The sequence below is a fragment of the Leptinotarsa decemlineata genome, unplaced genomic scaffold (genome assembly GCF_025532065.1).
Source record: "Leptinotarsa decemlineata unplaced genomic scaffold, Ldec_3_MD MMD2_tig00002974_RagTag_RagTag, whole genome shotgun sequence".
Classification (NCBI taxonomy): Eukaryota; Metazoa; Arthropoda; class Insecta; order Coleoptera; family Chrysomelidae; genus Leptinotarsa; species Leptinotarsa decemlineata.
Genome location: NW_027412578.1, coordinates 10,201,772 through 10,219,621, shown reverse-complemented (window position 1 = coordinate 10,219,621; position 17,850 = coordinate 10,201,772). Strand labels below are relative to the sequence as shown.

The 17,850-nt window shown below is 33.3% G+C and overlaps 3 protein-coding genes across 3 annotated transcripts in view; 1 reads left to right on the top strand and 2 right to left on the bottom strand.

Moving 5' to 3' along the window:
• The window catches only part of wts (serine/threonine-protein kinase warts), a 29,218-nt gene extending 21,290 nt beyond the window's left edge, over positions 1-7,928 (bottom strand). The window contains exons 1-5 of the mRNA XM_074177454.1: positions 7,310-7,928; positions 4,862-5,224; positions 2,655-3,104; positions 2,108-2,393; positions 650-852 (exon numbers count right to left, since the gene is read on the bottom strand). Of these exons, the coding sequence (XP_074033555.1) occupies positions 650-852; positions 2,108-2,393; positions 2,655-3,104; positions 4,862-5,128 (1,206 nt within the window). The 5' untranslated portion in view covers positions 5,129-5,224; positions 7,310-7,928. The remainder of the gene's footprint in view (positions 1-649; positions 853-2,107; positions 2,394-2,654; positions 3,105-4,861; positions 5,225-7,309) is intronic.
• A 440-nt stretch (positions 7,929-8,368) lies between these two features.
• Positions 8,369-10,319, top strand: LOC111511550 (NADH dehydrogenase [ubiquinone] 1 alpha subcomplex assembly factor 4). The gene is made up of 4 exons (XM_023167577.2): positions 8,369-8,513; positions 8,568-8,653; positions 9,829-10,054; positions 10,106-10,319. The coding sequence occupies exons 1-4, from the start codon at positions 8,369-8,371 to the stop codon at positions 10,258-10,260; spliced, it is 612 nt and encodes a 203-aa protein (XP_023023345.1). The 3' UTR covers positions 10,261-10,319.
• escl (embryonic ectoderm development protein escl) lies at positions 10,282-17,417 on the bottom strand. Its single transcript, XM_023167576.2, has 7 exons — positions 17,111-17,417; positions 16,902-17,050; positions 16,412-16,583; positions 15,580-15,879; positions 15,297-15,487; positions 13,002-13,203; positions 10,282-10,526 (listed from the first exon to the last, which is right to left on the bottom strand). The coding sequence occupies exons 1-7, from the start codon at positions 17,180-17,182 to the stop codon at positions 10,326-10,328; spliced, it is 1,287 nt and encodes a 428-aa protein (XP_023023344.1). The 5' UTR covers positions 17,183-17,417; the 3' UTR covers positions 10,282-10,325.
• Positions 17,418-17,850: the final 433 nt, after the last annotated feature.

Genomic DNA, 17,850 nt, shown 5'->3' with positions numbered 1-17,850 from the left:
TATTTTCGCATGTTATATCTAATACTATATCTAACATCTAATAATATTATATATTTCGTCTAAATTTTATTTAATATTCACAATCATATTACCATTTGTATATTAGGATGTCTATTTTGAATAAAGATTATTATTATATTATATTATTATTATTATTATTATATGTTTCTTACAAAAGTACAATATGTAACTCGACACAAGTAATTCTTCTCTCTTTTTTTTTTTAAGGTACTTGATGAAAATCCATTTCGTACTGAAAGCAACACTTTATTGTGAGAGTTTCACTGACCAGTTGAACAGTTTTACGAAAACGCAACACCTGTTTCACTATACAATAGCTTCTTCAGGCGTGTCTATACATGTATAGGCGGGTATAGACATGCCCTATTGTATAGCGATACATATGTTGCGTTTTTGTTAACCGGTTTAGTGAAAATCTTAATATAAAGTGTTGCTTGAATAAGTTTCCAAATCATATGAATTGTGTAATGTAATAAATTGATGAGTTTATGGTTTTTTCGCCAATATATTATTTCTCTCACGCCCTGTATGTTTAAAGTAAAATGGCATGTCCCTAAATAATTTGACAATCGTCCATATGCATGTCAAAAAATTGGTAATATCAAATAAACTAAATTGTAAAGGTTACCTGAGGCGCTGTAGGCGCGATAGCCGTCTGCAGCACTGGCTTCTGCACCTGAGTACTCTTCACGGATTGCATGATGATCGGAGGTTGCGAAATTGTTTGCCGGGCGCCCCACGCTTGTAACGGCGTCGGTCTGGCCATGGAGGCGGCCGAGGCGGTCGTCGTCGATACGGGAATTGGACTAGGCGATGCTGTCGACGCTGATCCTGCAATTAAAAATAATCACTTTGAAAAAAACCGATGACAGTACCATGAAACGTATTCACAAGGATTTCAATGACAACAGACATGTTTCCTTTCAACGATATCTGGATGAATTCGTAAGCAACGTCCACCTTTGATGTACTGGTACCTAATAAATATTCAAATAATGATCATTTTGAGAAAAAACCCGACCCAATTTTTTCATGACAATCAATCATCGTTTAAATGCAAATGTTTGACATTAGAATAGCGAATGTTCCTCCTAACGAAAATCAAGTAGTTTTCATAGAAGAGCTCTAAAACAACGCATTTTAAACTCATCATTTCAACCTTTTTTTTTTTAATTATTTAAATACTTAAAAAAGAGGAATGGAATAATGCATTCAACATTCAAAGGGATTCGTTTCTACTCCACCCTTTGGCAACATCGGTTATAGCTAATAAAGGACAATGAATCTGTTACGTGAAATTAGAGATAATATCACATACACAGATCATATACCCGAAAAACCAGTTCAGCATATTCCTATCCATGAAAACTTCAGATTTCATATTCGATACCTTAACGGGGAGATGAGGTTAACTAAGAAGAAGACGAACTCAGGTAAAACTCAACAACATTTAAGTAGTAGGTAGTAGAGAGTTTATGGACACTCTATATCTGAACACGTAACGAATAACGTTTTACCAGTATAGTAAGAAGTGAGTTGAGCAGGGTCAACAAAACTTCTGAACACGTAATAGCACACCTAGATAATGACAAATGAGATTTTGTCGAAACGTCGGTGAAATTAGAGATAATATCACATACACGGATCATATACCCGAAAAACTAGTTCAGCATATATATATATATATATATATATATATATATATATATATATATATATATATATATATATATATTCTTTGATTTATTTTTCCTAAGAGCATATGCACTTAATTTTTACAAGGCAGAAGTCGATAATATGTGTAATAACAATTATTTTAAAAAAATTTCACTCCGTTATTGTTCAACATTCATATAGCTGATTTTTTCATATATAATCTTTTTTTGACAAGTTTTACAAGCTGTTGGTTTGAATTACTCAATTTTGAGAAAACACCCTGTATATTATTGGGTGTTAAAATTATTAACAACGAATCTCAAGCTAGTCAATCAACCTGAATTCAAAAGAGGATAGGTTTCAACTGAACCATCAATAACAAAAACAACTACTATCATTGCTATTTTGAAACATGAAAAATCAAACTTACCAGAGTATATTCCCGAAGAAGGACTCTTCCGGAAATCCTGCGTAGGGCTTTGGCGGTTCTGAATAGAGGCCGAGTACGATGGTGGCGGAGGCGGACCGTTAGATGAATTGCTCGATATCAAAGGGTACGGCGGAGGTGGTTCCGACGTCGAGACAGTACTGCTCTGGTACAAACTCAGGGCCTGCATCTGCTGCGAGAGTTGCTGCTGCGCTTGTGGGCCGTTCTGCACTACCATGGGCTGTCTGCCGGACGATGAGGACACACTGCTTACCGGACTAGTGCCTCTCTGAAAATTTTATGAAAAACTCTATATTTTAATTCCGAGATTATATCAACTGCTCTTCTCTAAAGGCCAAAGACCATATAGGCATTGGATGACAGATTGTTTATATAAATCAAGAACAGCAACGAACCAAGTATTGAGCCTTGAGGTACGCCAAAAGAAATTTCACGTTTCACTCTTTGCTAACGTTCAAAATAAGAATAAAATATATTGATTTTCGTCCGACGATCTGACTAGATTTTGTTTTCCTATTCTAAGCCTCACCTGTTGCAATGCAGGCGAGTTGTAAGCACCGCCCCCGGCCGGCGTCCTCGCCGGTACAACCGGCGCGGTTGCAGGCGACATCCTCTTGAACATCTGCTGCACATTGGTCGGCACCGCCTGCTGCTGGTAAGAGCCTACTCCGTGCGGCGGGGGCGGCGGCGGAGTATTCCTCGGAGGTGGCGGGGGCGGCGGTTCGCCAAAGCTCGGCGAGTATCGGCTGTGGATGTCGGCGAGACGCGGACTGTCGGAGCGCGAGCTGCCGGCGCCGCTGTCGAGGGCGGGGCTGCAGCGGGGCGGCGGCAGCAGCTCGCGCTCGATGCTCGGCTTGCGGATGAGCTTCGTGTAGCCCGGCGGTTTGATCGAGGGGTTGTCCAGCGAAGGCTTGCCGAGGATGTCGAGGGCCACATCGAGGCGACCGTTGGAGATTTGCAGGGCACGGATTGAGGACTCCTGCGAAACGACGTATAGAAAATGAGCAACTAATGGTAAACACCACGATTACAGTGTAATCTACCAATGATATTGAATGTATTCAGAATGACCTGGATAGCTTTTGTACCTACTTTGATACTAATTGTTTAAAAGTTAACGTTAAGAAATGTATCGTGTTGAGATTTTATAGAATAAGGCAGCCTGTCAGTGGAAACTACTCCAATAATAATATAACTCTTCAAACTGTCAAAAGCTTACGCCATTTGGAAATTACTTTCGATAAAGATCTAAGCATTATTGATCATGTCAATAATATCTGTAATAAAGCATTCAGAATGCTCGGATTCATCAAAAGGAATACCCGCCTTATTACATAATATGATGATATAAAGTCATACTTTTCACCGGTTTGGAGTATTTTGGAATACCTCTTTATGCCTGTCATAAAGAGAGACTTGAAAAAGTGCAAAATCGCTTCACTAAAAATATTATTTGGAAACTTGGCCTACCGTACTTTGGATTTAACTCGCAAATGAGGCTGTCTATATTAGATTTATTATCACTCGAGGAGAGACGTAAACTTGCAATGGTTCTATTCTTTCATAAAATAACAAACTTCCACAACAATTGTTCAGCTATTTTAGATGACCTTTGCCTTTTCGTTAACTCAGGATCCTTAAGAAGTAATCACATTTTTTAATTTGGGTTGCGATCCTAAGAGAATAACTATGGCTCGATGGTAATAAGTTGTAGACTTCAGAAAAATTTCAATACATTCTTTTCAGAACTCGATCTTTTTCATTTGTTACATTCAAATTTCAAAAAATGGCAATTAGACGAGTTCATCCAGAGATTGTTCATTAAACTTCTGAATAGTTATTTATTATTTCTTTTAATGATCATAACTTATTCTAGTGTTTGTACGTCTTTTTTTTATTTGAATTTGAATTTTCCTGGCTTGCCATTTGAATTTAATTACAATTATATAATGTGCTACTTGACAAATGAAAATGCATACCTTTATTTATTATTTATTTATTTTATTTATTTATTTATTCACGGGTAATGAAGTAATAACTTGACTCTAGGGTTTGTTTGCACATTGATGTAACATTTGGGAATTTCCAGACTTTATTAAGTTTGTGTTGAATTTCATTAAAAAAAAAGGTCGAATTGATAGCTGACAGACACGTTTGTTTTTCTAGAGTGAAGCCAAGTACAATTATCAAAATTTGGTAACGTAATTTTCATTTCTTGACACTGAACTTTCGTGACTCTAGTGGAGCAATGATATGCTTCGAAACATGGTTCCAAAAAAAAGGTTATTTTGGTGAAATAAAAGTTTCATATTCTGTAAAAACGTTTGAAATGATTGAGGGTGATATTTTGCAAGTTTCTATTGCCAGAAGCGAGTTCCTAAAACAGTTGATATTTCAACAGTTTCAACTGTTACAATAGATACATATCTTTTATATCCTCTACTTTAACATATTTTGTACCATGCACCATTTATATTTTTATTTTAAATTCAGTTGGTATGTATTGCATTTTTTTAAGTATGTACTACGCAAGCGTTGTCTACAAGATTATGTCTTATGGTAATGAAACATATTATTATTATTATTAAGGTGGTCGTATCTCCGAAACTATACCACAATGCTCATAATTTTAAAGTATAAATGAATAACTATTGGTACAGATATTCAACTCTTGCTGTAAATTAAAAAATAATACTCAAGTTAAAACTAAAAAATATTTACACCACAACCTCTCACCTCAGAATATCCCAACTGTCGCAACTGCATAACCACATCTTTCTCGTTTCCATTCCCACCAGAAGTCGAACTCAAAGAACTCACACCACTCGTTGCCGAAAAATTTGAAATGGTACTGGCTGCGCTGGAACTCATGGCTTCGCTTCCACTTTTTGCGAAAGGTCTGAGCGAGTTCTGGATTTCTTCCATGGCCTTCTGGTGATAGCCCGGGGACCGGGCTGGCGTATTCGGATTCATGTTGAGTTGGACCCGAGGCTGCTGGCCCATACTGGGCCCCACCAATTTGTTCTAGTAACTTACATTCAGACTGCGAGATAATCTAGGACCACAACAGATTCTACGGTTTGAGGCGTCTCTTTGTAACTGAAACAAAGTCCAGACCGTGAAGTTCGTCCTATGTTCAGTAAGACAGTTTATATATGTAGTTATAGCATTGATCTTAGAGAAATTATTGAACTGGTCACTTCATTTCCCTGAAAGTTGTCTGCGGGTCCCGATGGAATCCCGCTATTCTCAATTAAAAATTGCATTTTTACCCTGGCCAAATCCATCCACATGATATTCAACATTTCTTTGAAATCTTCCATCTTTCCAGATTATTGGAAAAACAGTTTTTTGAAACATATTCATAAAAGTGGATCAAATAATGACATTAAAAATCATCAAGCAGTTTGCAATCAATCTGAATTACCCAAATTCTTAGATAGTCAAGTAACAAAGAAGTTATCATGGGATTTTAGATATATAATCGTAACACGGATTCAGTCGTGATAGATCTACCAGTACAAATCTGCTCATTCATCAACACTTTATGATAAATGCCTTCGAAAATAGACACCAGGTTAATTCTATTTACACAGATTTTTAAAAGGCATTTGACCGCATAAATCACAATTTGTTGTTACATAAACAAAATGCTTTGGGTATTTGGGAAAACATTTTGAAATGATTTGCAGAGTCAAATATGTAAAATATGGTAACTAAATATCTTCCTCAATCACAGTTCCATCTGGTGTACCGCAGGGATCTCATTTGGGACCATTACTTTACAACTTATTCGTAAATGACTTGAATGATCTTATGCTCTATAGTGAATTTCTTATGTTTGCTGATGATCTGAAGATGTTCAAAGTTATTCATGACTCATCTGATGCTAAATCATTACAGTATGATTTATCTAACTTTGTACGCTGGTGTGATATTAACTTATCACAGTTGAATCTAGACAAATGTCATAAATTTCCTTTTTTTTTAAAACAAAAATTCTATAGTCTATATAAAATCAAGCAATCAGAACTGGAAACAACAAGTACAATCAAAGATTTAGAAATCACTCTTGACCCAAAAATGTCATTCAAACCCCATATTGCAAATGTTACTTCTAGAACACTAAAAATGTTAGGTTTCACTCTTAGATCTGCAGAGGAATTATCTCTCTCTTCTTTAAAAATCATATATTGCTCAATTTTTAGATCAATAATCAAATACAACTCAATTAGGTGCCCTTCATATAATGTGGATATTGATACGCTTGAAAGTATTCAAAAAATTTTTTTAAGATACTCTGCATATAAACTGGCATATCATATTGGTGAATATAATTATACAACTATATCGGACATTCTTAACTTGAATACTTTAGCTCATAGAAAATTAGAATCAGATCTTACACTAATTCACAAACTAATCAATGGTAGTAATAATTTACCGGAACTTGTTGAACTTATAACTTTAAATGTGAATCCAAAGAGAACAAGAAATACATAAATCTTCAAAGTACCCTTTCATCATAGCAACTAAGGCCAGAATGAGTCTATAGGTAGAATTTTGAGACTTGCAAACACTTACAATGTGGATTTAGAATTTTTCAATTCTTTTTTGGAATCATTTAAAAAAGACTGAAAAGATAGTTATTCACCAGCATATTTTTACCTTTTTTTTTATTTATATTTTTCCTTTACATCTAACTGACAGTTACAGTACATATGTGTGAATTAATTATTTTGTAAAAATAGGCAATGCAGTAAATAAATAAATAAATTTATAAATACATTTTTCTGGAATTAATCTGTACCGTCTTTATTAATCATTTATGTTCTTGACTAGTAGTACTTGAAAAGTTTTTTCAGAAATAAGAAACTTTGTTGTATACTGCAGATATTTAGTTATAGTGAAAAAAACTTCTGTCAAACAAGAAAAATTCATTTGGAGAAATGTGCATTCTATATAAGTAGCAGATAAATTTTAATACATGGAAATAAATAGGTGTTAGTGCTTAAGGCAGTGTTAGAACTTCAGTAGGAATGTGCCAAATTGCAATGACATGTATCACTCTGCATTCCACACCAGATTCTTTGGCATTGTGACTATCAGGTAGGCCATGGTCATTGAATATATCTAAATGTAACCGAATATGTTGAATTTCACACTACAACGTAAAATAATTACCTCTGGAATACGCAAAAATAATTTGGAAGCTGCTGTAGTCTTACAGAATGACAGAATTTAGTGTCAAGTCAATCCATCTCATTCTATATGGTGAATTCCAAGAGCACTTTCATCACTTTTATTACTATTTTAACGGCACTGGAGTATCAAATTACATTTCAACATATAATACATGCTTTTGTTGATCCAAAACCGAAGGTTTAATAATTTTGAAACTCACTAAAACAACAAAAAACTGCAATGAAAACAAAGAAAATCGTATGAGGTTTAGGGTTCACTTGTCAGCCATTTTACACAGTGTCAAATTCCAGAAGCTGCCAACTTTAAGAAAAATAATATAAGAGTATTGAGAGATGTCGGGTAAAAAGTTCATTTACCGCACGATTTATCGTTATAACATTTATATTTAATCATTTTTAATTTTTATAGTTTTGAGAGTAATAATATTTATTTAAAACGTGTTCTTATCTGGTAATTTTTCATATCTTATCGTTGCCTCCCTGCAAACCACATACAGTCACATTCAACAGCCATAAGCGTATCCTAAAGGATTATTTTTTAAGAAAATATGCAGAGGCAATAGTTATTGAAACTTTCGGAAGACCTTCTGAAAATTTGAGTACCATCATCACTGACACATTATATACTTCTAAAACATTTACAATTTATCACTTATATTAAAGGAATGAGAGTTAAATGATTTAAATTCTGATGAACCAAGAGCACGTACGCTACTGTCAGAAAATATTCATGTTTTTTAAAACAAAAAAGGCTACTACTGTATTTTTTCTCGTTCTTTTATTTTTATTTTTAGAGACGTTTTTGCAGAGGTATGCAGGAGGCGTGGTTTCCAACTAATGAGTTTTATTTTGACAGATACTGACGAAAACAAAAGAAAACTCAATGATCAAAGTCATTAACCAATTACTTCTAAGTAAATCCGTATAAAACGGTTCATTCTTAGGAGCCCTGCTATTGGACGGATGAAAACTTTATTGACAAGGGAATGCATGTTCGAGTTACAATATACATTACATAACCTTACAAAAAGGAACGAAGATGGGGAAGATATTTTCCACTGTTAAGCACCCTTTTAGAAATTTTAATTTAGAATATAGAGCTCACAAAGTGATATCCCAGCCCAAACCTATTCCTGCACCTCTGCATGAAAAAGACCAAATTGATGTGGAACGGCTTATGAAAGGTTAGTAAACCAAAAAGGTTAGCCTTCAGAAAGTGAATTTAATTTTTTTTGTAGAATTCCCAGACGTTTATGCAAAAAGCCTCCAAAAGGATGAGAAACTTGACAAGCATTTGAAAGATATATTTGTAACCTCACATGATGTAAAGTATATAAAGAAAATTTATAAATTCATTTATAACATAGAATCAGTCAAGTGATATGAAACTTAATCCTATAACTAATGGTGGATTCAGGCATCCAGTCTGAAGTAAGATTTGTAAGCAATTTATCATTCATTTTCAGTGGCAACATTCATACTCGAGCATAGTTATTACTCATAATATCTATGTGCACAAGTTATAAATTTTTAGTAGTAAGAAATGAAAAACATGAATTCTTATGACTTAAAACTTGCTACATATGTCTTAAGACTGGTGCATGAACCCACCCTAAGTATCATTAGACCATTGATTAGTTACTAGCCGTGAGAAAGTTCTAGAAAGTTGGAAATATGTATTTTGAAAATTTGGTGTGATGCAATAATAAGGATCCTTGTATTGACAGTGAGATTTGTGTTGAAATGAAACAAAGACAGGTATAATATACTTCAGTATGAATTGTAGAATAGAGAAAAGCATATCAGCAGTATTCTCTGATCTTTTGGAATAGACTGTCAGTCACAATTCCCTGACCAGATTAAATGTACTTGCTGTGTTTTTCCTTCTCTTTTTATTTATAATTTGTAAAATAAGGTACCTTTTATTTATATAAAAGACTTGGTCAACAAAAATTATGAAAAATAACTACATGCACAACTAATACTGCAACATATACTCAACGGACATTATTTGTACAAGTTTCCTCTCAAATGTCATTCTTGCAGATGATTTTCATTGTCCAGGAACTCGTAATCAAATGATTGATGATTCAAAATAATTTTCTTTACCAAAGAGAAAGTAATTGACGATGATCTTTTTATAGTTTCATAATTTATCCATTACAGTAGTCTGTTTGATATTGACAGAGAGTAGCAAACACTAATTGGGCATACAAAGAGATTACAATAAGATATTGTTTTTACTGAGTGAAGTTCAAACACATTTTAATTTATATTGCATTAGGCATTCTATGTAAAGAAGAATGATGTTATCCTCAATTGTCGAGTTGAAAAACAGCTTCAGCTGACACTTCGCCCATTCGTCATAAGATTATCTTCAATTAATGTAAATACTAATAAGATATCCTTCATCTCTTGTGATGAATAAAGTCAATTATTATTATTATTAATTATACTGTTTACTTCATGATGTTGTGCATACTAATGCGTTTTCTTTAGCCTAATATAGCACACAAACTAGAACAAAATCCAGAAAGGCCTCTTCCCACAGACAGGAAAGCAGTAGAAACGTTCCTTTATGGTGTTAAGCAGTCAGAAAAAATTCCACTGGGAAAGGTTTCACTAGCAACTGCGTTAGAATTCATCACAAACCATCAAGGTGACCCTAGAAAATATTCAGCAAAGAAAATTTCCGAAGACTGTTTACTTCCCGAGGAGAAAGTCAGTAAGTTATTTTTCATTTTGTGGTCTTCAAGAAATAATGGATAATTTTCAGATTCTATACTGAAATATTTCAAGGTTTTCGAAGTTTACGTGCCCCTAGAACGGACAACGGATTCTAAGTTTGTGGGCCCCAGTGAACCCAAGGTTCGTATTATCAAAGAGCTGAGGAAGAAGCTGTCACCTCCAGACGCGAAAGAAAAAGAATAAGTGGTTTAATGAAACAGTGTGTTGCTTAGTAGTTTATATTAAAAAAATACAATAACAAATTGTCCTTATGAAATTCTGTCCCAGCGCCAGATGGTACCATCGTCGCACACACATATAAGAATATTGGCGTTTCTGCTCAGGGAAGTTTGCCGAATAGCAGTGGTGCAGCGGGGATGCTGCAAAGTGTAACACTTGGCTTGTGCCGGATCTGGTACGTCCAAGTCCCAAACAAATACTTTCCCACATTGGTTTCCTAGTGCTAAAATCTGAAAGAAATTGAATTTTGGAGTTCAGTTCATTCAAATTAAGAAATTTTTGTATAAATTATACCAGAATAGAAATAATTTCCAGTTGAATATTTTTTTGTTTATGAAGGAACAGGCTTTGACACTTTTCGTGCCGTGAGCCTACCAGTGGATACTGCCAAATCTGTCTATTCAGACCACGTGACCATCCGTCAATTCTGCAGATGCAGAAATTGATAAGAACTAGTTGAGAGTTATACAAAGTTAAATTGTTTTTGCATGTGAATTGTGGTACCTTGAACTTTAGTTGGCTTAGCAGATCAGCTAAGTCAGTTAAATTCAGAAACAGTTTGAGACATGAAATTGTTAGTTTAACTAATACAACATATATGCACATAGACAAAAACTTAATAAATATAGTTGAAATAAATAAAAGGTTACCAATTATGAGAACACATGCTCCCGTCATAAAAATCATTTGTACTGTATAAACACATATCCTTCAAGATTTCTTTAATTTTATTTCTGAAACTAGCCAATGACAAGTTTTGTATATGGCTTGGAAACTGGTTAAAATAGCTTATTCCTACTATTTTGGTTTTGTTAATTCTATGGCAAGGTTGTAAAATATGATTTTTCGCCCTGGTGTTATATGTGTGATTCATTCTGTAATTTGAAAAATTATCTATGTTTTTTCTAATATATATATATATATATATATATATATATATATATATATATATATATATATATATATATATTCGTACACAATGCTGGAGCAGAGAGTCATAATACCTAGTTTTTCAAAAATTGGTTTGCAAGAGTCATCAAATTTGGCTTTTACAACTGAACGCACAGCAACCTTTACTATAAATATTCTTTGCAGTGGGTATCAGCTGCATTTCCCCAACTTAATATTCCATATGTCATAACATAATGAAAAAGTGCATAGTAAACTGTAATAGCAATATCTTTATTGGTGAGAAATATATACCAAGGAATTTGACACATTTAGTTTCAACAGATGTATAATCGGTTGTGAAAATACAAGTTTCAGTTTTATTGTGATTTAGATACAATTTGTTAAGATAAAACCATTCTTTCACCGTTGACATAATAAGTTTTCCATTTTTTTTATTGGAATATGTAAAGTTTGTATCATCTGCATACAGTATTGTAGTTAAGTTGTCATATATATTGGTCATAAAATCAGGTAAATCATTTATGTAGATTGAAAATAGAAGAGGTCCCAATGTGGACCCCTGAGGAACTCCTCTTTTTTAAAGTCAGTTTCTCACTGAATTTATTATTCCTGTACACAGCTTGATATCTGCTTTCTAAGTAAGAACATATTAATTTGTTAGCTAGTCCTCTTATTCCATACCTGTGAAGTTATCATCTGCATATAGCAGCTTTCTAGTATCTAAATCTTCAACTAAATCATTCATAAACAATAAAAAAGTAAAGGCTCTAGATTAGAGTCTTAAGGGACTTTAGAAGTAGAAAAATGTAGATTGGAATAATATTACATGGAATCATTATTTTTATATCCATAATAATACGATATATTGCTTCAAGACACACTCAAACATCAGTCGTCTGTGACTATATTATTATTATTTTTTATTACTAGCTAATGCCATCTTATTATTTATCTTTTTATTGATCACATTTCATATTACATTCTTGATAATAAATATATATTACAATTAACTTTTAGTAACTGATTTTTATCGAATTGTATTTTGTGAATTTTATAATATGAAATTATGTACTATTACATTTAGAAGCTTTGTAAATAAGAATTCTATTCTTTAGATAAATAAAGCATGATTTGATTTTAATATTTTATTGAGATTTTCGCTACATAGTTTTACAAAAATGCAACATATGTAGTGAAAATCTCACTGAAACATATGATTTGAAGAACTGGATGATATCACTGAAAAAACCAAAAACAGCTCAGCTTTAAAAAAAAAAAAATATTATGATCTATCCTATCTAAAGCTTTTGAGAAATCAACATAAAGTATAAATATTTGCCTCAAAAACAAGAGTATTGAAGAGTTGTCATGTGATAAGTAAATTAGATTCCGAAGACCTTCGACTTATAAAACCACGTTGTGATGGAGACATGTACTCTATAACTGCAGAATACATTCGATTACATATGTCCATTTCAAAAAACTGTTAAATTTGCAATAGAACGATAATTATCGATATCAGATTTATGACGTGACTGGAAATCTGGAAATTTTTTACAAAGAAAGAATTCCATCTGGATCAAATGTCACACTCACTCAAATGACGATATGATCGCAAGTGTTTCATATATTGGACAAACGAAAGTTTATTTTAGAAAGAGAGACGATCTTTATAGTAGCCTTGAAGACCCTAAAAAACTGCACTCTTCAAGAGACAAGAGTGTCTTACATCATCTTTCAAAAACTTTGAATTTATTCTTCCTCCAAGTTTATTCACAAACTAGGTAGTTTACCTTTTGCCAAAAATCCATTGCAAATCTGATGAACCATATTTCGCACTCTTTGTATTCAAATCTATGAATGATTGTAGAACTCGTCTCTCCTTTCTTCAGATTTTCATCTTCCAATCTGCCAGGTTTCCAACACACTATACAGTTTTCACAAGACTTGCTGAGCAGAAAATCTCCAAGCCATCTCACACAGTCTACATAATTCCTGAAAAAAAAAGATAAATTCATGATTTCAAATGATACAGTCAAATATTGCATATTTTTCGAAAAAAAATTGATAATTTCAAACTGACAAATTAGTGATTAATGACAAAAAGGTATTCAACAACAGTGACCCAAATTTCCTTTCTTGGAATTATAATTGACTCAAAGCTAAACTAGAAGAGCCACATAGATAAAGTGGCAACAGAAATGTCAAGGTACTGCTATGCCCTGAAAATAATAACACAAAATATATCCACTGAGGCTACGATATTAGCATATAATGGTTATATTCAGAGTCACATCAGATATGGCATTATATTCTGGGGAATGTCTGCACTTTCCACAAAAAATATTCTTATTGCAAAAACGGTGTCTCAGAAAAATATTCAACCTTTCTCAGAGAGAAAGCTGTAAAAAAATATTCCTAGATAAAAAAAAATTAACACTAACAGGTCTCTATATTTATGAATCTGTGGTATTTGTCAAAGAAAATATATCTCTTTTTGCGACTCATGATAGGAACCACAACACACAAAACAAAAATCACCTTTTGAATATAAAGATACATTTGACCTATCTTCAAAAAAATATACCTTTTTCAATCATGAATATTTATAACAAGGTACCTGAATCTCTCAGAACTCTGTCTTCTGTGATCATGAAGAATAAATCGAAAACTTTGCTTCTTTCCAAAGCTTATTATTCGCTGGTAGAATTCTTCAATGATAATTTAAACTGATGTTGTTCGCGTTGAATATTTCATGTCATATCATTCTGCATCGTGATGTAGTTTATTAAGTCTATTTTGAACCCTACATATGTATATGTTCGTGTTCTATATCTAATTTAACAATATTACATTAAGTATATTGACTGTGATAACCTTGTTATTTATACATCTGTGGCCATTTATATTCTTAACCAATATTAATGATATTGCCTCATGATTTTTTTACTATTTCTGTAATGTTTACTGTAATTGACATGTTCTACACCTGGAAAGGTTTTTTATTACAAAGAACTAATAAAGGATATCTATATATCTATAGTTAAATATATTGAATTATACATTGGAGAATATTTAATTTATTGGAGTGGTTTTAAAGCATACAATAACTTACGAAAGACTGAAAAACTTCACACTTTGCCTTCACAAAGATAAACAATGTGGCGTCATGATCGTTCAAAGTCAACCATCAATGTGTTACATTATTTTTATATTCAAGGAAAGTTATCTTTTCAGTTTCAAGAATTATCTACTAAATAGTATTCAATTTTTTTTCTCTAGATATTCAATTTGAATACATTTATTGAATAGAAACCTCATCATTTTCAACAAGTATTTTGTAAAAAACCGAATATAAAGAGCAAGTAAAAATCAGTTAAAACTGGTTGGGGTCTTAGTTGGTGCTCAAAAAAACAGAGCACAGTGGCGCTAGCCACCGCTCATTCTGAATGCTATGTCCTTACAGAAGCCACCAAGGAGGCTATTCACTTGAAACGTCTAATTGAAGACATGGGAAAAACTCAGGATAAGGTTGCATTATTCTACGATAATCAAGCAGCTGAAAAAATCGTTACTGATCCAATGGTGAGCTCTAAATCAAAACACTTGGATATTAAACAACATTTTATTCGTGAAGTTGTCGAGAGAGGAGACATTTCCTTGCACTATTTATGTACCGAAAAAATGACTGCTGATGTCTTAACTAAACCACTGGCAAATCCGCGTCATCATCAATTAATTCAACAGATGGGATTAATTCAACAGATCCGAAAAAATCTTCGAGACATTCATCAGCTGGAGTGTGGAACTGTAGCTATCGACTCATGCCCGAAGTCAGGCAACATGGCATTCCTTTTTTGAAATTGACTTATGTCATATTTTTTATAATAATGTCAATAATCTTTTTCACCGTTGAGTATTGTTGTAAAGTACAATTATAGTTCACGAGTTCAATACGCATTCTTATTCAACAGTTCCAACAATTTTCAACAAGTATTTTGTAAAAAACCGAATATAAAGAGCAAGTAAAAATCAGTTAAAACTGGTTGGGGTCAGTAATATGTATCGAGAAAGTTATGAAAAATTACCTATGTATATCTCTTGTGGAAAAATCTGGAAAATTCTCCTTCAGGCAATCAAATGGCCTTGTATTACGATTAGGATTCCAGTGGAAAGACTGTTTGATAGCCTCTTTCATGCTGTCTTTATTGAGTTTCCATAATTTTAATGAATGGTCCATACCACACGACATTATTCTATCGCCCATCAAATCAAAATCCTGAAAAAATCTATTGAGAATCAACTCACTCAAAGAGTTGGGTTGTGCAATTATTCAAAAGTGAAAATTTTAGAAAAAGCAGACATACTTACAGCGCTAAGTACTTCATCTCTGTGACCCTCAACTCCTCCGAAAATGGCAATACATACATCGCTTTTTATATTCCACAACCTGAGTGAATGGTCTTTGGAGACTGATAAAAGCAAGTTAGGATCCCTCGGATGAAATTTCAATTCATTTATAGCGTGACCGTGGCCTATGTAATGCCTGACGCAACTCATCGTAGCTTGGTTAAGAATACGGATGACCCCTCTGGAACCAGCCACTGCCAACAGGGGTTTTCCTTGTTCCTCCTCAAAGGACCAAGCACAAGTGTAAAAGTTTTCGTCGAGCTGGGAAAAAAATCAGTCAATATATGCTTTACTGTTCGAAAAATAAACAAAAAATATGATGATATGATGTTGGTAAATTCAAAGGGAGATCAACTGAAAAAACAGAATGAAAGGTCCAGATGATAAATCTAAATTTTAGAGACAGACAATGGGAATAAACACTGCAATGGAAGTCAATCCAGAATTTTTAAAACTGCCGCAGCTTCGATGTATATTTACGCCTTTTTCAAGGCTAAAATACATAATTAGGGTGAAATATATAAATAGATATATGAAACAAATAAAAAATTCAAAAACAGGGCACATTATGTGAAAGCTTTACCTTTTTTAATCATTTGGACTGTGAAAATATGTTCAAGACGAGTCTACAACATAAAAAAAAAATTGAATGTATGTAGCCTGCGAAATTTGAACATTCACCTTATTTTTTGGACAGGCCACGTGCATACAGTACTATAATTATAAAGAATTAAAACAGCAACCAATTTAATATAAGCATGGCAAAGAGGCGTGAAATAAATAAACTACTTACATCTGGATCTGCATAGCACTGTGTCAATTTGATTCCATTTCCTTCAGGACACTCGTATATGCTTACTCTGTTACTACCAACAGCTGCAAAAATAAATGGTTGTCCTTCTTTCAGGTGGTGGTTGAATTGTGCACCAAATAGTGGTTGACCGTGGTCCTCCTTAATACTGCATCTATATCATGAAAGTGGTAGAACCTACACAACTTCATTTTTACAGAATATAAAATTTATAAAAATCGAGGGTAGTAAAAGCTCTTTAGGTGTGCCCTAAGGACCTATATTGTGCCAAACACAGAAATCTCTTTGTTATACATCAATTATTGTTTTTCATTTCTGTTGAAGTCCCTTATATAAATAGGTATCTTTCAAGGGATAAATGAAGGAATAGTTCAAATACATTTATAGGACCCTTCAAAATAGTTACAAAATTGTTTATTGAGAATGAACTATCCCCTGATAGTTAGCTAACCCAAGTACGATTAATACTTACGAAAATCTATATATTGGTTTCAAAATTTTAGGGGTGGTATTGCTGAAACGATTTTTGCGTTTACGACCTTTCCGATTTCGATTTGTTGGGGTTGCACTTCTTGATGTGTTGTCGGTAGTTGAAGTGCTACCGATGCTGGAGGTTTCATCCTATGAATTAGGAAAAAGAAATAAGTCAATCATTTTGTAATGGAAGACGTTGATACATACCCCCTCGTCACCAGATTCTTCTTCATGGTTGGAGAGATCTTCTTTGGGAGTTGATCTGCATTTTTCTTTCATGTTTTTTTATTTATTTCAGTCTATAAACAGACTGTTTTTTTTTTACAATTGAAGCCGTTGCACTTCATGTAGAAGGCGATTCCTATTTACGCGCTACTGTCCAGTCTCCTGTCTTCACTTCATAAATTCATAACTGAGTAAGTAACTGACCGTTATGTAAACAAAAGCTTCGTCCAGGACACAGATCCAGGACACAGGAGTCCAGGGACTCAGGGACATAGAACGTCTTCTTCTTCTCCATTTATATGGCCATTGTTATATATATAATAATATTATCTAGTATCATTGACAAATGCCTGGTTCATTTTTTTGGTTGTTTCAGCATCGCTTTAGTTGAATTTGAATTCGTAGAGAAAAATGAGGATAAAATCGCCCGAAGGGCATCTTATAATAATAAGATGAAAATAGGCAAAAAAATAGAATGTAAAATTCTCTATCGATTAGTCTATACTACGACAAAGTAGAATAGATATATATTGAGATATGGAGCTACAAAAATACCTGCCATTAAAACAGACCAAACTTTTGAAACAACCTGTATTAAAATACCATAATAGTAAGTACTAATTTCTCAGCAATATTAGCATTAGAACAAAAACGTTGTGATTCTATGTATTTTTTCATTATATATTATATTAGATCAAAAAATATATAGAATCACAAACTGA